Source organism: Fusarium musae, chromosome 8 (genome assembly GCF_019915245.1).
Source record: "Fusarium musae strain F31 chromosome 8, whole genome shotgun sequence".
In the NCBI taxonomy this organism is placed as follows: Eukaryota; Fungi; Ascomycota; class Sordariomycetes; order Hypocreales; family Nectriaceae; genus Fusarium; species Fusarium musae.
Window position 1 is genome coordinate 703,444 of NC_058394.1, and position 19,889 is coordinate 723,332.

At 50.6% G+C, this 19,889-nt stretch overlaps 6 protein-coding genes across 6 annotated transcripts; 3 read left to right on the forward strand and 3 right to left on the reverse strand.

Moving 5' to 3' along the window:
• Positions 1-813: 813 nt before the first annotated feature.
• On the reverse strand, positions 814-2,167 carry J7337_010465 (uncharacterized protein; the record flags this gene model as incomplete). The annotated part of the gene is made up of 2 exons (XM_044828050.1): positions 814-2,025; positions 2,084-2,167. 2 exons carry the CDS (start codon positions 2,165-2,167, stop codon positions 814-816), a joined length of 1,296 nt encoding a protein of 431 aa, XP_044676604.1.
• Positions 2,168-3,134: 967 nt separating this feature from the next.
• J7337_010466 (uncharacterized protein) lies at positions 3,135-4,560 on the forward strand (the record flags this gene model as incomplete). The annotated part of the gene is made up of 4 exons (XM_044828051.1): positions 3,135-3,340; positions 3,390-3,633; positions 3,684-4,132; positions 4,197-4,560. 4 exons carry the CDS (start codon positions 3,135-3,137, stop codon positions 4,558-4,560), a joined length of 1,263 nt encoding a protein of 420 aa, XP_044676605.1.
• A 2,187-nt stretch (positions 4,561-6,747) lies between these two features.
• Positions 6,748-8,442, forward strand: J7337_010467 (uncharacterized protein; the record flags this gene model as incomplete). The annotated part of the gene is made up of 5 exons (XM_044828052.1): positions 6,748-7,017; positions 7,078-7,324; positions 7,375-7,454; positions 7,503-8,354; positions 8,407-8,442. 5 exons carry the CDS (start codon positions 6,748-6,750, stop codon positions 8,440-8,442), a joined length of 1,485 nt encoding a protein of 494 aa, XP_044676606.1.
• A 789-nt stretch (positions 8,443-9,231) lies between these two features.
• Positions 9,232-11,047, reverse strand: J7337_010468 (uncharacterized protein; the record flags this gene model as incomplete). The annotated part of the gene is made up of 2 exons (XM_044828053.1): positions 9,232-10,877; positions 10,927-11,047. 2 exons carry the CDS (start codon positions 11,045-11,047, stop codon positions 9,232-9,234), a joined length of 1,767 nt encoding a protein of 588 aa, XP_044676607.1.
• A 4,927-nt stretch (positions 11,048-15,974) lies between these two features.
• Positions 15,975-18,206, forward strand: J7337_010469 (uncharacterized protein; the record flags this gene model as incomplete). Its single annotated transcript, XM_044828054.1, has 1 exon — positions 15,975-18,206. One exon carries the CDS (start codon positions 15,975-15,977, stop codon positions 18,204-18,206), a length of 2,232 nt encoding a protein of 743 aa, XP_044676608.1.
• A 50-nt stretch (positions 18,207-18,256) lies between these two features.
• J7337_010470 (uncharacterized protein) lies at positions 18,257-19,864 on the reverse strand (the record flags this gene model as incomplete). The annotated part of the gene is made up of 1 exon (XM_044828055.1): positions 18,257-19,864. The coding sequence occupies one exon, from the start codon at positions 19,862-19,864 to the stop codon at positions 18,257-18,259; it is 1,608 nt and encodes a 535-aa protein (XP_044676609.1).
• Positions 19,865-19,889: the final 25 nt, after the last annotated feature.

A 19,889-nucleotide genomic window follows, 5' to 3' on the forward strand; every position in this document is an offset into this window, starting at 1 on the left:
TCCCCGATCCACAAGGACTCAGAGTGTTTGAGGGAAAACCCCTGGCGGCGAAATTAAAGGGAACCCGCCCAGCTCAAACCGCCGTTGCTAATCTCGAGAGCCAAGACGGCTTGGCGGCTCTTTTCTGATGCTTCTTCACATGGAATATGATCACAAGAGCGCTTAGATACTCGTATTGTTTTGGGCGAGTCTTCGCTTGTTCTGCCATGTATCTGAGCCACTTGTCAGCTGTCTGTTGTGGACCATTGGCAAAGATCTTCTGCTTCGATTTATGCACTGCCATCTGTCAGCGCGCAGTGAATCCATCTTGGATCACCGCCGTTGTCTCTGAAAAGGGTAGTTGCTCACGCTGAGTGGCTGAATCTACGTCCGCGGACCGCCCATGGCTTCACCACTCGGCCGATCCGGGTTTTTGTAGGATATGCCGCTTACTTCTGCGCGCACCATCTTACCGCAATTGACTGCGGTATTCAGCCCTAAGCCTGTCATCATTTTGTTCTCTATCTCGTGTCGAAAGCTCGGCCCAGGCAATTCAACTACAGAGAGTCCAAATTGCATCTGTGTTATGGAACACTGAACATGGAGTAAGTCATTCAACAACAAGTCGGTGATGTCCCTACTATGGTATTCGTTTAAAGTTCTCTATAAGCTTATTGATAGCCTTAATCTTGCTTTGTAGAAGCATTTATGTTTTCGATTTCTTATCGCATTAAGAGTGCTAGCTCTCCTCATGACTTCATTATTATCCAAACGTATGGGTATCAAATAATCGCCAATATGTGCATCCATATGTAGGCATATCTCATCAACTGCCTAATCGGCATACTCGTCCCCACCAGGTTCTCGTCCAAAAGGATGATTGAACTTCAGTAGGCCAGTCAAGCCACCCACCCAAGGATCATCATCCTCAGTCCTGATCATACATGGTACACCGCCATGCCACTCCTCCCCGGGACCGGCTCGTCCAACAAATTCGCCTTCTACCCGAATCTCTGTCCCTGGCGACACTCCCACACACCTCTTGCCGTCAATGCTGAGGTCAAGTTCACGGCCGCGGTTCTTGCGACTCATTCGCAACGTGACTTTAGTGTCTAGCGGGAGAACCAGGGACCGGAAACTTAGACTGCAAGGACTGATGGGTGTAATGAGTAGCGACTTGACAAGCGGATGAACAATTGGTCCTCCTGCGCTTAGACTGTATGCTGTTGAGCCTGTGGGGGTGCTGATCAAGATACCATCAGCAGTGGTCTCTGTAAGAAAGTGACCATTCTGGTAGATATCAATGATGGCTAGATGGGGATGAGATCCCCGATGCACCGAGATCTCGTTGATAGCTCTCAGCGACGGTGATGGCTCATGAGGTACCGCTAGCGCCTTCGCCCCCGTCTTTGCCTCGCTTGACAGAGTATCAGACAACCAATGATTGATATTGTTACCAGACGGATCAAACACATCAGCCTTGATGCGGTGACGGAGTAACACCTTCGATGCTCGTTGGGCCCCCATGCTTTTACCCTTATGCCTTTCCCATGCTGTGTATGATACTGGACTTATCTTGTCCCAATCACCTCGAGGATAGTTGGCCTCACGGGTAGCGACGTCACTACCACTCATAAACGTCTCCCTCCATGCTTTCTTGTACTCTCTGAAGTCCCATTCGCCAAGGAAGCCTAATGTCCCCATGTTGAACGACAGAATTGGAGGAACAGAGCCATGGAGCTTGTAGAGACTTGCAGCTCGTAGCACTGTACCATCGCCTCCGAACGTAGCAATGATGTCAATCTTGTCTGCCATATTGGATCGAGAGTCGGACGCATAAATAGGAAAATCGAGACGGTCTTTTAGCGATTGGGCGATGCGTGGCTCAAACACGAGGTTGACTTCTGGGTATTCATTATGGAGATAGGTCGAGAATTTGACAACAGCCTCGACGACGGCATCTGAGTATAGCTTGTGGATGATAAGGAGATTTCGAGGGGGTTTGGGCCAGTTTAGCGATAATAGGGATGATCCGGGCTTTGTGCTCTGGAGATAGCGTGGGCTTATTCTATTCGGGAGGTCTGCGATGCTGCGAATCTCGGACGTTTGATGGGTCGAGGTTGTGGATAGAAGACGGCATGTTTGTGGTGCCAGGGTGAATGTGGATGGCCGAGTTAGAAAGCGACATGTTGATGGCTGGTTGATATTGGGCCTCAAGAGGGTCAGGCCTCGTAAGAGGGACCTTCTAGACATGGTACTAGGAATTCGGCATGGCATGTGAAAAAAAAAAAAAAAAAAGAAACCGTCGAGGCTGGTTAAATTTGCTTACAGATGACGCCGAAGACGGGAGCTACTGTGATGCTCCATGCGGCTTTGTGACGGCTTTGGCAGAATGCGATGAGGAGCTAGAGGTGGGCTGATCTTCACCGCCTTCCTGTTCCAACATTCGACTTTGAGAAGGAAAAGAAGGGATTTTCGCTGCAAGGAGCCATTCCACAGTGTCAAGACCCTGAATATCGACTCAAACTTTAAAGTCTCGAGGGTAGAAGCCCCCTGATCAGCTGAAGTCTGTGTATGACCTGTCAAAGTGTCTTATCTCTCCCGCGATACTGTAGCTTCTATCGACGCAGATCCAACAGCTTTATGCCAAGTGATCTCATATTTGAAGCTTCTGATTGGTCAAATCTGATCGGCATCTGTCAATCACCGTGCACCGCCTTTAGGCGTCATAGGACCTCCGTCCTCCGACGCATCCGCCTGATGTCACCTGCGCTAACAGCTAACCACAAGCAGGCACGTCAGAGCAGCAAGGTAAGCTCGAGCTGAGCTTAAGTCTGGACTTTTGACCTTGAATCACATGCACAATGTCTCGCAGCCTCGTCAGATTTCTTCATCTTGAGCTTCGATAGACCGTGTCTGTGTCTTTCACTCTCGCTTTCTCTACGCCACGAGGTCGGAAGTTTAGGTTTCTGTCTCTAACTTTGTAGACTGTGCCACGCGACCCCTCGCACTCTCTTAGCTCGAACAAGGCAGACACGAGATATAATAGTCCAGAGGGCGCCTCTTCGTTTATTCTCAGTTTGATCGACGTGATACCTCGTAAAGAACATTATAACGACATCTGATAGACAGCACAAACGAACAGAGACGCCGCCATGGCTGACACCAAAACCGATGGCCCACCGGAGACGGTGATCCCTTCACCAGAGCTACTTGCTGGTCTCGCAGAGAAGTCTTTAGCAGAGAAGCAGAAGCCCAAACCAAAAGAGGAGCATCCTTCGGGAAAAGAAGGCCATGGAGCTCTGATGCAGATTGTGCGCGGCTCCTTGTTCGCCCTATACTTCAACACATGCTGCTTGATGTAGGAACACAGAGTCCCTCATAGGTGCAGGCAACTAACATGACGGTAGCATCTTTTTCACCCAGCTTATCGGCTCTCCCTTGTACTTTGTCAATCGTGACTGGTACTACGCTTACATGGCTATGACAAAACAATCTTTTTGTCTTACAACAATTTCCATGACCCAGATTTGGGGCCCGACCACTATCCGAATCAGCGGTGACGAGTCGGTCGCTGGTCAGATCAAGCTGCGACCCGATGGGGGAGTTCAGTTCGAGTTCCCTGAGCGTTTGGTGATGATTGCCAACCATCAAGTACGGTAGTTTGCTGTTCAAGAGGTTGATAGAAACTAATCCTTGCGCAGATCTATACTGACTGGCTATATCTGTGGTGGATTGCTTACGCCAATTCCCCTGGCATGCATGGGCATATCTACATCATCCTCAAGGAATCTCTCAAGCACATCCCTATCATTGGTTGGGGAATGCGCTTCTACGGATTCATCTTCATGTCACGAAAGATGGCCTCGGATCAGCCCCGCCTGGCCTACCGCCTCAACAAACTCAAACAGCGCAAGGTAGATCCTAATGGAAAGTCGTATATGGACCCCATGTGGCTGCTCTTGTTCCCCGAAGGCACGAATCTTTCCAATAATGGGCGTAGAAAGTCGGCTGGCTGGGCTGCCAAAAACGACCTCAAGGATCCAGACCATGTTATGCTTCCACGAAGCACTGGCATGTTCTTTTGTCTGAACGAGCTCAAGGGAAGCATCGACTACGTCTACGACTGCACGGTCGCATATGAGGGAATTCCGTAAGTTGTAACCTGAAGCCCCCGTTACACAGCATTGTAACTGTCGACTGACGGACGCGTCTAGCCGAGGTGGATTCGGTGAGGAATATTTTGGTTTGGTGAGCACCTACTTTCAAGGCCGGGCCCCTAAGTCGGTCAACTTCCACTGGCGCCGCTTCAAAATCAGCGATATGCCCCTTCACGACCAAAAGGCCTTTGAGCTGTGGTTGCGCGAGGAGTGGTACAAGAAGGATGCACTCATGGAGGAGTACCTGACGACCGGTCGCTTCCCCCGTATGGCTGGTAGCAAGATCGACTACATCGAGACCGAGGTCAAGACTCGAAAGCCCTGGGAGATTCTTCAGATCTGTGCTGTTGTTGGTACCGCTGGGTTGATCTGGCACAACGTCAAGAAGTCCTTCTCGACTGTGTCATCCGCGTTTCGTTGAACGTGGGCCGAGGCTCGGTCAGGAACAAAGCAAATAAGATTATAGGACTCGGTGCTTGGCCGCCGCAGGTAAAATGAACTGGAGGATTGCATGAACGTTGAAGGTTGCACAAATCCTTTGAGATGAATTAGACAGGGTACAAGACGGGACACTGAAGGTGTGGACGGGATGGACGTTCTGGCTTGGATTTGGTCTTTTCTGGTAATGTTTACGACGTGGATGAGATACCGAGGCGCAAACTGGTCTGGTCTGGGACGGTACATGAAAGAGAAGGACACAACATGATGAGATGACGCGTGTAAGGAGGAGGATTCGGGCAGTGTCCGAGATAGGGGCATTCTTGGTGGTTCAGTTAGAGTATGGTATATGGCAAAGCGTTGAATGACACATTTTGACTACTGGAATCTAGAACTGCGAAAGGATATCACTGGATATCTTTCGGTGCGTGCCGACAGCCAAGCCAACGACCCGCAAGAATTGCCACAAAAAGAAATCACTGCTTTTGACCCAAGCTAGCCATGGGATATTGGTCTGTCTGTCTGTGTGTCTGCTATGGATGCTAGTAGCTACTGTCTGCAAGCCCTCTCCGGTGACAGCTCAGTGATGAGTCCAGGTCAAAACAACCATAAATTAGCGCCGCCGCGCAAGCGCCCAACGAGAGGCTAGGAATTCAGGGTTGGAACTTAAGCTTGACTCTCTAGAGTCGAAATTGGAGAGGAGCCTCGGCATCCAAGGTCGCTCTATGCGCCGTTATTGGTTCGGGAGGTGTGAGTCGATGCGGGGGTGGGGGAGAACGCGGGGGAGGACTGAGTAGCGTTGAATCGAGTGTGTCTCGAAAGGCAAGTAAAAGATGGAGAGGAGAATTAATTAAGTTAAGGTGTTTGCTTTAGGTATCGGCGACGGAATTAGATTGGACACGGACACGATTTACTTCATCTGCTGTAAAAAGGAGGTGTGGCTTGCGGTAGGGAGGGAGGGGAGGGGGAGCCTTGCTGGTGTAAGTGAGAGAGCGATAGTCCGACCTCTTTGTGTTTCCCAGCAATAAACTACCTTATGTACTGTACTGTCAATAGTAGGACAGCGTACTTATGTATACCAGATGGAGTCGAGTTACGTTGGTCACTCGCCAATGCTACATGATAATGCAAACAATGGAGGACCCATTGCCAATGCTCGCTTCGAGGCTCAAACCCATGCAACACCCAAGACGGCAGTGTAACGATCAAATTCCACAACCCAAAGATCAGTCACACATTTTAATTCCCAATTTTCTCCGTTATTCCTCAAAAGACAAGGGAGCAGGGGAGCAGGGGAGCCTGTTAAAACTCAAATCACACTTGACCTGAAAGCGGGCTACTACCGCACAAACCAGCCAAGACCGTACTATTACAAGCCTCTCTACTCCCTCTCCCATCTTTCTTGTCCTGCTGATGATGATGCTGCACTGGGGGAGGACCCTCAATGACAAGCCCTCCATCGCATCTCGCCCCAAAACAGGCAATGCTCCGGGCGTAGCAGCTATACCGCAATACCCAGCCTGCAATATCTAGTCTACCCCGCAAAGTCTCGTCTTTCCCATCCCATGCCATCCATGTCCACACCCCAGATTTCTTGGGGTGGAGCAAAGCGACGGTAGATCTTGCGGGGGAAAGCTGGCGTAAACGAGTCGAACCAGCTCTGATTTTACTGTGTTTCCAAGGCCAAGACCAAGACCAAGCGAGGGGTGTGTAGAAACGTTTGGGTCTCTTTATTTCTGCTTGGCATTGACCGCCACCCGAGGTTCGGTAGGATTGGTTCGATATCGAGATGTATGACCCCATAGAATGGGGGAGAGAGGGGGAAATGCGTATATATAAAGAGGGCGATGATCGTGGACGAAATGATCAGAAATAAACTGGAGACAAAGACAGCAGCGAGAAACAGCAGAAAAGAAAAGACTCGGGGGTAAGACAAGCAGAGAATAGCTTGCATCTTCCGTGGAACCTGATCTTCTCTCCCATTCAAATCCACCTTTTTTCCCTCGTCCTTCTCAAAAGGGGGCCACTGCCCAGCACTTTTTCTCCTCCTGGAAACTGTGTAACAAAAACTTCTTCTTCCTCTTCTTTCTTTCTTCCCTCCTCTGCCTCCTTCTTCTCAACTCGCACTCAAACTTGAACTTCATCACCACTTTTCCAGATTCACGCAACCATGGATCGAACAGCCAATGGTGACGACGGCGTCGAGAAGCAGGCCGAGTTCAATCATCTCGACCAAGCTCCTAGCAAGGTCAGCTCTGAGATCGATCACGACCATGGCTTTACGCAGGAGGAGCAGCGCAGCATCATTCGACGGATTGATCGTCGACTCGTCGTGACTGTTGGTGCCATGTATTGTGTTTCGCTTATGGATCGAACCAATATGAGTGCTGCCAACATTGCGGGCATGAGTGTTGAGCTGCAGCTCACTGGCTTCCGATACGTAAGTTTTGATCTCTTCATTCTCGATGTCGGAATGTGAACTGACTGACATTCGTGGTAGAACATCGCCAACTTGGTCTTCTTCATTCCCTACGTCATCTTCCAGCCACCCTCGACTATCCTCATCCGCAAAGTCGGTCCCCGTATTCATCTGGCTCTCATCACTATGATGTGGGGTGCTGTCATGGTTGGTATGGGTTTCGTCAAGAAGTTCCCTCAGCTTGCAGCTCTCCGTGCCGTTCTTGGTTTCTTCGAGGCTGGTTTCTTCCCCAGCTGTGTCTATCTTCTCAGCACATGGTACACTCGATGTGAGTACCCTCACTGCTTCAAGCAGTTCAGTACTAATCAAAAACCGTAGATGAGGTTGGAAAGCGATACTCTGTCTTCTATCTTCTTGGTTGCGTCGCTTCTGCTTTCTCTGGTATTCTCGCCTATGGTGTACGTCTCACCCCAAATACACTCCTCACTCTTACTCACACTCTATAGCTCATGCAACTCAACGGTCGAGAGAATCTCACTGGCTGGCGCTGGATTTTCATCATCGAAGGTACTCTCACCATCGCCCTCGGTATTGCTGGATACTGGCTCCTCGTCGACTTCCCCGACTCCAAGCGCAAGACGTGGTCGTTCCTCGGTAGCCGTGAGCGTCAATGGGTCGTCGATCGTATCCGCCGTGACCGTGGCGACACCGAGGTCCCTCCCTTCCAGTTCAGCAAGTTCATTCGAGGCGGTGCCGACTGGAAGGTCTGGGCTTATGCTATGATCTTCTTTGATACCACCACCATCAGCTACGCCCTTGCTTACACCCTCCCCATCATTCTCGTCGGAAACATGGGTTTCAGCGTTGGAGCAGCTCAGTGTCTCGTTGCGCCTCCCTATGCCTTTGCTGGTATCGTCATGTTCGCGACTGCCTGGGTCGGCGACAAGTATCACGTCCGAGGTCCCATGATCCTCTTCAACATGCTCCTCTGCCTCATCGGACTCCCCATCATGGGCTGGGCTGCTAATCCCAACGTCCGCTACTTCGGCGTCTTCCTCGTCACCGCCGGTGCCAACAGCAACATCCCAACTGTCATGTCCTTCCAGGCCAACAACGTCCGCGGCCAGTGGAAGCGAGCCTTCTGCAGCGCTACTCTCGTCGGCTTTGGTGGTTTTGGCGGTATTGCGGGAAGTCTGGTGTTCCGCGAGCAGGACAAGCTCACGGGGTACAAGCCTGGTATGTGGGCTTGCATCGCCTGCTGTCTCGTCACTGTCATCCTCGTCTGTCTCTGTGACTTGGACTTCAAGAGGCAGAATGCCAAGGCCGATCGGGGTGAGAAGGTGTTGGAGGCCCATGATGTGAGTAAGCCCCCTCGTGCTGGCATGACAACATCACTGACAAATATTCCAGGAGGGCGCTTCTTCCGATTTCCGCTATACTTACTAAGATGGGTGGATACATGAATGAATGAATGTCAAATGCCAGGATGAGGTTGTTCTGTTTCTATGTATTCGTTTCAGTCTAGCCTAATAACGTCCATTGTTCACATCTCCTGTCTTTCAAACAGCTTGACCTGATCAATCTCACACTCATCTTGGTGACATGTTCGCCAGAGACAAAGCCTTCCTTGTCACATCAGAGATTATTCGTCCTCCCTAGTCATAATCTGGGTAGTGTTACTCTTTGACAACGTCGTGTCTCTTGTTCATGGCAGTGACCATCGCACAATGTGCACTCCCACCCGAACACTTGGCCTCCCACCGCCGTCGAACAAAGGACTTGTCTCCATTCAATAATTTGCACAAAAACCCAGCTCTGCCCACCATGACGTTACTCCCATACTAGAAGATATTGTCCCTCGTCGCGAACATGGGTCATCCTGAATACGCTGTCCCGGTATACCTAGGTGTCCTTGCCGTCCTGCTTGTGATGTGGCTTTTGGTTCCTATTGTGTTCATTGTGCTGTTGGTGGTTAAAACTCGTCTTGAGAGGAGGGAGATCGATTGGTTGGAGGAGGGTTACTTGGTCCCTGGGGATGGGGATGAGATGCAGATGAACTATGAGACGTTCCTGCGTGTCCGGGCTTGAACATTAGAGGAGGATATGACTAGGTATACCTGGTAAAACTACTGACGCTTAGGTCAAACAACTGTTGATCCGTTGGAACCAATAACTGAAAGACTATTGATTAGTCTACTGTAAGTCATCTATATATACAAATCGCATTTCTACCATTTACATCATGAACAGAACCATCGCGACACCGAACACAGCACTCAAGATGGAGGCGTGAACACCACTAGCCGCATTCACATCTCCTCCTGCACTTCCGCCCTTGCCCTTCGCCTCACCCTGATCAGTATCCTCACTGCTCGTGGCATTCGTCTCAACAACACGCTCCTCCAGCTTAGGATCAAGAGGGTTATGCGCATCAAGATACCCAATGAGAACCTCATCCTGCGAATCGAGAGTAGCCAGGTTCTTAGCATCGATGCTGAAGAAGTTATCACCGCCTCCAGCAAGGAAATCAAGTGTGACGACGCGATACTCTGTCTTGTCCTCGAAAGCTTCACCGTTGAGAGTTGCGTTGATGAGCTTGGAGCCGTTCTTGTTGTCAGGGTTGTACTCGATCTTAAGACCCTTTGAAACCTGGAACCACGATGTGATTTCCTTCTTGTTCTTTTGGTTAATGCCTGTTACTGCTCCTTCGAAAACTTCCTTGAGCTCAGAGCCGGTGAAAGTGAGCTCCACGATAGCGTTGCCGAAGGGGAAAGAAGTGAGAACTTCACCGCGAGTGATGTTTCCCTCGTCGATGGTGGCGCGAACTCCTCCAGCGTTGATGAAGGCGAAAGCGGGTTTGTCGTCGTCGTTGCGGCTTTGGTTAAGACGATACTCGAGCATTGCGTCAGCCATGACTTGGCCAAGAAGGCAGTCTCCCTGTTGGCAAGTTGACTGGTCAAGCTCAGCCTTTGTGTTTCCGACAACCTCAGCAGCGAACTTCTCAAAAGGAGCGCGCCACGATTTGATAGTCTTGTTGAGAGCCTCGTCCATCTCAGTCTGGTTGGTGAGGTGGATAGGAGCACCATGGTATTCGAGGGCTTTGCCGTACTTGTCGAAAGTAAGATCGATGGAGCCGAGATACTCACCCCATCGGTAGGCAGTGACAATAAAGACTTCGTCTCCGTTGATGTCCTTGACAATCGTGGGATAATCGCCCTCTGCCTTTTCCATGTCGCCGAGAAGAGTGTGGCTGTGACCGCCGATGATGAGGGACAAACCCTCTGTCTTTGCGGCAAGCTCCTTGTCGACATCGTAGCCAATGTGGGTGAGGGCGACGATGCGGTTGATGTCGGTCTTGTTTCGAATCTCCCAGATAGACTTTTGCACTTCAGTGATGGGGTCAAGGAAGGTAGTCTTGTTTCCGACACTCGAGATTCCAGGCGTGGTGTCAGTCGTGACACCGATAACAGCCAGATCATGCTCCTTGAAGATCTGGTAATTCTTGATCGTCTTGTTGAGTCCCTCGTATTCACTCTTGACGTTGCACGAGACGACGGGGAACGTCAGGTTCTGGAGAAACTCGCCAAGCTCCTCGTCACCGCCATCCCACTCATGGTTACCAAGCGTCATAGCATCGAACTTCAAGGTGTTGAGGTTCTCAGCAATCTTGGACGGTCCGTAGAACGAGTAGAACAGCGTGCCTTGGAATTCATCGCCCGCGTTGAGCCACAGGTTATCAGGGTGATCTTTTCGCAGCCCATCGACTGTGTGCTTTATGCGCGCGTAACCGCCAAAGCAGCCCTTCTTGGGATCCACGCAGTCAGTGCCCGACTTTGCAAATTCGTCGAGATGCGCGTGAACGTCGTTGACGTGAAAGAAAGCTACCCAAGTCAGTCAATTGAACCACTCAAAAGGCAATTGATCACATACACATGTTGTAATGTCCATCATCGTCGACGAATCGCTTGTTCAATCGCTTGCTGTACAGGACATCCTCAGCAGAGACCAAGCCCGCCAAAGCGAGAGCACCCAGAGTAATTGACGACTTCATGATGTTGGCCTACGCGCAGAGAAGAGATGGAACTCAGCATCACCAGAAAATCAGGCCCGTCGCTCTCTTTATTGCGACAACGGCCCCGGCCGATCAAAGACTTGGGGTCGCGCAAAGGTTCCATGAGAAAGGGATCGCCAAGACACACGTGGGCAACGTGAGTGGCCAGCCGAGGGAATATCTTCACTCAATCTCCTTCTCCTTCCTTGTCAGCTATAGTGTAGCTATCGTATTATCTATCACTATGTAGAAACGTGTAGGTAGAGACTATCTGTATCAGCCAAGACGGAGTTCGCCATGATAAGAATAGGTTCTTGGGCGGGTTTGTCCGACAGATGCTCATGGGCAAGGTTTGGGGCTTTATAGCGTCGGTCAAACGATTTTGGAAGTGGTAAATCGCCCGTGAGCAGCAAGTCTAGTCATCTGTCAATCGAGCGTCTTATCGTTCAGCTGATCAGCGTCCCTGTAAGGTAATAAATGACAGGTGGGTTACAATCTGACTCATGCGACTCGTCGTCGTGGATCATTGATCATCTTGAATGATATTCTGGGGGCCGTTCAGTTTTTAGTCTTTAAGCTTAAAACCCCCCATGGCTAACGCCCTCTTCACCTCCGACATTGACGGACTTAACAATCACTCACTCACTGGATGTGCTAGCTAATCGAATCGCCACAGGCTTTTCGGGCCTTTGATGAATCGCCCAGTTCAGCGACCCAACATATCCTGCCAATTGGCTCCTCTACACTTTCCTCCATCCATGTCACACTCTGGGATTCAATATCGAGATGCCTATTCTGGTCTAGTCTCTGTGCTGCACAACATCGCTGGTAAAAATGCGGATCAAGCCAGTCAATGCGTTCAGTTGACTTGTGAGAAGATCAATATGTTGATTACTATCCTCTGCTGTTTAGGCCAACGCTCGCAACAATTCAATTCGAGTCGCAATTCAAGTCCAAAAAAGCAAATTTTATCTTTTTTTTCTACTATTATTGGCTAATAATTCTTATATAATGAAAGTAGCGCATTAAAATAAGGCTTTCCTTGCTTTTTTAGACTTGAATTACGACTTGAATTGAGTTATTGCGAGCGTTGGTTTAGGCGGTCTCCGGAGTAATATGCCCGTCGTTCATCGACGCTAGGTCCTAGTTATTCGTCCGATATTCGATGCTGTATCCATTTACCAGCATAAGTTTGCAGTGCTGGTGTCTCGGTTAGCGGAGGTCCAGTAAGAACTGTGCACTAACAGAGCCTTTCGCCGCAACTACACGACTAAGCACGTCACGATGGTCTATGTAAAAAGAAAAAGAGGCGTATCAAAACTTCATGCAACTCGTATAAACTCCCGATATCTGTCGGCTTTCGTAGTATTGGGGCGGTTAGGCTAGAAGCCCGCCAGTGCGTTTCGGTGAGTTAGCGGAGAGAATTTGTTAGTGGAGTTGTGACTGAACACCGTCACTTCTTGAAGTTGCTTACCCTGTACCAGCCCCATCGGCATCAGAGGCTCTTGAGTAGGAGTCATAATCCCTTGGAAAGATCATCAAGAAATTATACTATTGTGAAGATCTCCTCGTCAGCAGTCGATCGCTTATTCCCGCGCTCTATTAATAAGAAGGAGGCCTCTTGTGATCGACGACTTAGTAGACTACCCCTGTTCATCATCCGCTTATCGGCATCTTCGTGGAGATTATCCTCATAATAGAAAGCACTTTATGACTAGTAACTTCTGAGAAGGATATGAAGGGATCTAGAAACCCAGAAACTGGAACTCAAAAGTAGTGCCGAGGTTTCACAGTAGCAGAATATCACCGGAATTTCAAGCGGGCATATTCCTTGTTGCCTAGAGTACTTTGTCACGACAGGGTCCTAAGGCATGTTAACAAAGTCAAAATGTCCAATATTGCATCTGCAGCCTTCACGGCCGTTTACTTATGGTTCAGGACACATATCTAGTAAACTAGTTAAGTGGGAGATCTAAAATAGTTAGTATTCCAGAGCAAATTCAAAAATACGAACTTCAAGATATGTAGCTCCTGGACAGTAACTTCACAATAAAGTGATCACATGGAATGAATTAATTTTGCATGCCCAGACATAGGCAAACACCAAGAACCGTTAGCAAGTCAACCTCTCCAAAATCCACCTCTGTCCCTGTCGTCCAGCCAAGACGGCGCCTCAGCCATGCTGCAGGATTAGTTGAAATAACCAAACGTCCGAGCGAGGGTGATCACGAGCCCCTTAGCTGCAGATTACCACGGAACGGCGCGCAAGCTGTTAAGAAAAACGGGAAAAAGGCACCCGGGCGGCTGCACTCTTCCTCTTGATCACAGGCCGTTGCACATGTATTTGCTGGCCTGAGATGTGACAGACCCAAACGGCCTCTCCCTAACTTGATGAGGCTAGTGAAGAGGGTTCTTTTGAAGTTGGATCAACATACCGGTAGTGTACAGTAGTATAAGGGTCTGTGCTGGTGATGTATGCAACTGGGTTGATACCGATTCGCTGAGGTGATTTCAACGGGGATGTGGGTAGGAATAGGGCAGGAGGGTCTTTATTTGCTCGTTGATATGTTGCTGCATCGATCTTCATGATGGCTTGGCCAGTGAGCTATCGAATCGGGAGTTCCTTGGCTTCACTGGCTGATGCAACTGCGTGATGACGGTGACTGTAGTTGCTTCTGTAGTTTGTTGTGATCACAGTGAGTCTGCATTTTGACTCCTATCGACCACAGCCTCAAAGATCTTCGAAAGAACCGACAAGGAATTCCATCCCTCAGCCGGGAGTTGGGGCCAATCGAAACGCCACCATGGCAATTGCAAGCCCGCAGATGGAGGACGCGACCCTCTGAGCGCATTGCAGAGGCTGCTCCAGAGGAACTAATCAAACACATGCCGATTGAGTGTGCTGCACTCCAAGATCTGACCTAGTCAAGCTTGGCCGGATGGTCTGAGGGTGGTCTAGACTGGGTGGTAGAACTTGTTTCAAACGAAACTGGCATGGAAAAGGATAAGCGTTAGATGTCAGGATGGCGTGAGTTCAAGATTGTTGGTTCTAGTTTCAATTAATTAGGGACAGAAACAGAAAAAGGAAGGAAAAAAAAAAAAGGGCTTGTGGAAATAGCGTCGTTGGGAGTCTGGGTATTGCGATAATATTTGCGGTTTAGGTTTGGTTGCATACCAGTTCCCAGGCCCCAGGGTCGAGATAAGCCCAGTATGGAGACTAACTAGCCCACTGATGTGCAGTCAAGGGTTCAGTAGCATTTCGGATGATTGCTAATGAGGGAAAAATGATCTGCAAGATTTTGACTTTCTCTTTTGAATTTCTTGTTGTAGCTTGGCCCATTCGTGCTGATGCAGGTTCTTGGCATGATACTACATAAGCCACGCATAGACCATGATTCTTGGGTAGAGAGGCGAAGTGGTGTGAATCTTGGCAAAGCAACTCTATCTAGGGTCTTGTCTGAGATTGTATTCATTGTCTACAGTGTGTATCTGATGTTGACAGACAGAGGCTTGAGAGGCTCTGGGAGGATGTGGTCATGACGGTTGAATCCGAAAGGGACACAAGGGGAGAATCCCTTTATTCTACGTCATCAAAAGCCAAGTAAAGTAATCATGATTAATCAGACTTTCAGGGTCGCCCTCTTGCCAAGACTCGGCGGCAACGGCACCTGCGCCCCCCTAGAACTACCACTACCACTACCACTCCCACTCCCACTCCCACTTCAACACCATTCACACTAACGACCATTGACATACCCCAACTCCCGAGCCCACGGAACTGGTTCACAAAAAAGCAAAAAGTCAGTTTCTGAGTTCCAGCGAGTGCATGCTAGAGAATGGAGACGGCGCCAGTCTTGTCTTCTGGGTACGAGGGAGCAGCGCTAGCTTTCCATGCCATGCCTGCCTGCCAGGTCCTTTGTCTCTGATCCCCTTCTTAGTGTGCAAGCCACAGGGAGGGCGTTGCATGGGCCAGAAAGACGGGCCCAACTCTATTTTATTTGCTGCAGACTTGCTTTCTGCACTGCACGGGGAGAGACACGCAGCCCCAGGCCCCAGGCCCCCGGCGACAGGCGACAGGCGACAAGTCAACCAGCTTGTCCCGTTTCAAACCTTGCAGACAGGGATACGACACGAGCGAAGTGGCCATGGCCGTTCCTTTCTTCAGCCCAGCCTCCACCGCCGTCATCTGCTTAAAATGGCGCGTGGCAGCCAAAAAGCCATTCTAGGAAACAAAAAAAAAAAAACAAGCCACTCAAGACAACTACCGTAAAAGTAATAAACAAGAGAAGAGGGAAAAAACCACTTGGAGAGAAACGGGCTGATTCAGCGTCTTCTGTGTCAGACACCCTGATCCTGAGCTGAAACTTGACTTTGAGGCTGACGAACTTGTCTTGTCTTGTATTAAACGATCATCACCACCACCATCCTACACTAAAGAGAATAAAACCGTTAGAGCCGAGCTCACTCACTGTACGTATACATTGACATACAAGTGTTGACTGTCACTCGTCTATCGACACAGCCTCGTGCCAACAGAGCTTGTTCGAGGGCCAAGAGCCGAGCAAGCAAGGACGGAAGATCGGTAGTTGGGTGTTATTTTTTGATCGTTCCTGTTTGTTGTATGTGTAATCCTCTTTTTTTCACCTGCTTTGCGTAAGGCCATACCAAGACCCAAGACCTCTGCAATAGCTTGAGACACGGACACGACAGGGAAATAAGTACAAGCGGGGAGTGGATTCTAGGTTCTTAACACCGAGAGAGAAGCCTACTTACAACTTACAACTTACACCACTTCACCTTCACTTCACTTGACCTTTACTTCTCAGCTTCTTCTTCTTCTTCTTCTTCTTCTTCTTCTTCTTCTTCTTCTTCTTCTTCTTCTTCTCCAACCAGGACATGGCAGAACTTCACCCTTCCTCCTCGACAAATGGAAATCATCACACCCCAGGACTATCAGAACAACGCTCGCAAGCGACAGCGTCGCAGTCTTCGTCCTTGTGACGCCTGTCGGAAGCGCAAGACTCGCTGCGTTACAAAGGACGGCGACGACAACTGCGTCCACTGCCAGCTGAGAGCCACGCCGTGTACCTTCCAGCATGATCCTCCGGAGCGACAGGTCGCCAGCGGCAGTGGCAGTGGCAGTGGCAGTGGCAGTAGTGGTGCTATTATTTCCGGCCCAAACTCAAATACAACAATCTCCCTGCAACAGCTGCCGCCGCAGGACGATGTCGCCCATGAGGACCAGAGCCAGACGTCAGCCCGCAGCATGAGCCAGAGCCGGAAAACGTCGCGAGACGATGTCCAGTCTGTTCACTCCGTCCCCTCGGTCCAGGCGTTTTTATCTCCTGCTGAGACCAGGGCTTCTGCTGATAGCGGGATTCCTCTCGCTCCGCCCTCTGTCATGGTCCCGGAGCTTGGTCCCCTGGACCGCACTATGGGATGCTCGTCGACGCGGTTTGCAGAGCTTTATGGTCTGGGGAGCGATATGGAGCCTATACTAATGCGACATCGACCATACGATCCTCAGACTCACGAGTTTAGCCTCGACACGCATGCTATTCGACGCGTGCTGGAGAGAGATGACGGTCAGGAGTATCCCTTGACATTTCACATGGCTCGTGATGAAAAGGCAGTTGAAGGCGATCCGACATTTTCTCAAGTTGACGCTATCGAGAGCTGTGTTCGTCCTCACGGCCCAAGTCTCGTTGAGCTCTTCTGGAGACACGTACAACCATGCTATCCCATCCTCTCCAAGGACCCCTTTACCCTTGCCTACAGCCAGTCATACCGACGCATTCCCGCCGCCCTCCTCGGAGCCATCTATCTGTCCGCCATTCGCTGGTGGACCTACGACCCTGAGCTGTCCATCAGAAACCCCCCTGACGTCGCCCTCCTCCGCAGGATGCTACGGTCCGCCATACCAGCATCTTATCACCGCCCAAAGCTCAGTTCCATCCAGGCCGCACTCCTCCTGCTGCAGTGCCAGCCCGAGGACCCCCTCAACCCGGACCACACGTTCCAATGGGGACTCACCTGCCAGGCGCTTGCGATAGGCCAGTGTCTTGGGCTTCACCTCGATGCGAGCAACTGGACTATTCCGCAATGGGAGAGAAATGTTCGCAAGCGGCTCAGCTGGGCGCTATTCATGCAGGATCGCTGGACGGCATTGGCTTACGGACGTCCTGTGCATATTCACGACGATGACTGGACAGTGGGCGATCTTACACCGGGCGATTTTTCTGATTTCGACAGCGAAGGCCACGCACCTGCTTCGGCGTCCGCTTCTGGTTCGGTTTCTAGTTCTGTCTCTGTGTCTGGCTCTGACGATGACCGGAGATCTATTGCTGCGACTGGCATGACGCAGTTTATACAGATGGTGCGGCTGACGCAGATTCTATCCGTTGTCTACTCCAACTTTTACACAGCGCGGACATGTCGTGAGCAAGATACCGTTATTCTGTGGGAGAAAGCCCGGCCGCTCTTCGAGATGTTGACCAACTGGTACCATAGTATTCCGCCGACACTGCAGATGAACGTTATTTACCAGCGCAAGCTGTGCTTCCACGGATACCTGCACTTCTCCTACTACGGCGTCGTAATGACCTTACTGCGCCGCTTAATACGCTCTACAGCACTCCCACCGCGATGCTCGGACGATCGAGTCCTCTCCAGCATTCGACAGATTGCGCTGCAGACAGCTCAGAGCGCCATATCCTTTGTCATAAGCTTGCGACCCGATCATCTCGAGGCGTTCTGGTACTTCACGTCACCCTACCTCTTCTCGCTCCTTGGCTCCTTCACCACATTACTTCTCGTCACCTCGCTATCATCGCAGGAGCGACATTTCTGGCAGGAGACCCTAAACTCGTATCTCTGGAACCTTCGCATGATGAGCAAAAGCCATCAGCCGATGCAATATGCCGTTAATCGACTGGAGGGGGCTATATTGCGCGGCCTGGAGCATTCTCTCGCGGTTAATCTGAACGAGCCGCTTAATGATAAAGTTAGCCCCATGATGGGCAATTATGGTGCTGATGTTTATGAATATACTGATTTCGGCGACTGGGATCTCGCTGCGGGCGCGTCGGGGCCTTATGATCTCCTCAGCGGTTTGGTCATTCAGCCAACTCCCATGATGCCGCAGAGAGATCTTGGATGAAGGGGGTCGCCGAATGACAAGGAATACGGCGGAGAGGTTAATAGAAGAAATTAGTCGGCATCTTCGAGGCCATTGTCAGACTCAACTGAGTTGTCCTTGTAGCTCCTCGAATGCCGCATATTAATATCAACTAAATCAACCATACCATCTTCCACAAACCATCCCAATCTGCGCACACCGTCTCGCTCGCCGCTTGCCCAGTTGGACGGTATAGGTAGTCGAAAACTCAGCGCTCGCCCTCCGCAGAAGACCTCGACGAGCTGACCCCTCAAAAAGAGGAAGACTCCATCGACGAGACTGACGTTATCGTGTCGGACTAACTCGGGACCGTCGACAGGTCGGGGGATGTACATGTGGTACTGGTCTGCCCAGAAGTCGTCGAGGGGTGGAAAGTCGGTGATGAGGGCGACGGAGAAAAAGCCGTTTCCCTGCGGGTTAAATTGGAGACGATGGCCTTTACCTGAGCTGTCGGTCTGCAGCATGACGCCAAACGTATGCGCATCACAAGCTGCGACTTTGAAATCTACCATGAGATTATCCTTCCACTCCGCAGAGCCCAGCTCAGGGAAATGAGTCGCCGTTGTGCCAAGGGAGCAGAGATATAAGCTCGGAGCAGCATTGCTAGGCGACACAGGCTTGGAGCATCGCCATATGTAGCTCCTAAACTCTTGAGAGGCATCAATGCGCAGACAGGCGTTTGTGTCTGCCCATAAAACTCTAGTGACACCGAGATCACCTCCCCAGAGCCACTTCTTCTCATCGTCCGCGTAGTCTCCAATCCAGCCAAAGCTGATTCTCTTGTCGGGATCTCCCGCTTTAGGGCACGACTTGGCTGCGTACCAACGGCGTCCGTCGAGGCGGCCATGAGATCCGTCTCTTGGCACACGGAATGGCCCGTATGGTGTGTCAGCGATGCGATACACAGTTCCTGCATTCGGGGCGTGGAAGCGCGAGTACACAAGATACCACTTCCCGTTGGGCAGTGTGAATATCTCTGGACATTCGGGACAGAAGACGTCGTTGGGGGCGTATAGAGGTTCAGGCGCAACGGTCCAGGCTTCGAGATCCGGGGATGTCAACAGTGCGATGCATCCGCGGCTCCAATACGGGCCATTGGCTAGTCGAGTAGCTACGAGCATCCAATATCGACCCTCGGCGCGGTTATAAAAGACAAAGGGATCTCGAAAGTCAATGTCCTCATACTTATCGAGTCCTTTGGGGTGAATTGTGACCGGTGTTGCATCTTTATCAAACTTGGTGCCATGAAGATCCTTTGCTCTGGCACGAAGTATCGTCTGTCGACCATTTTGCGACAGGTTATACCCCGTGTAAAAAATGTTCATGCACTGATCTAGATCAAGCACTGCACATCCCGTCCAAGCACCATCGGCATCTGGATCGGAGCTTGACTCACCAGGCGCCAAGACAGGCTCTGGATCACGCTCCCACTCGATGAGATTTGTTGATCGGAGTCGCGACCATGTTGCTCTTAGACGCTCTGGGTGGTGCTTTGTGGTTGGCGGGGTGTTGAGGTGAAAGACGTGGTATGTATCGTCAATGAGAAGAGGAATGACATCGGCGGAGGCTTGATAGTGTGATTCGCGGGAGTAGGGACATGTTTCGGGAGGTGGAGTTGGGACAGGGAGTATTGATCGCATAGTCGTGGTGTTGAGAGCGAGTGTG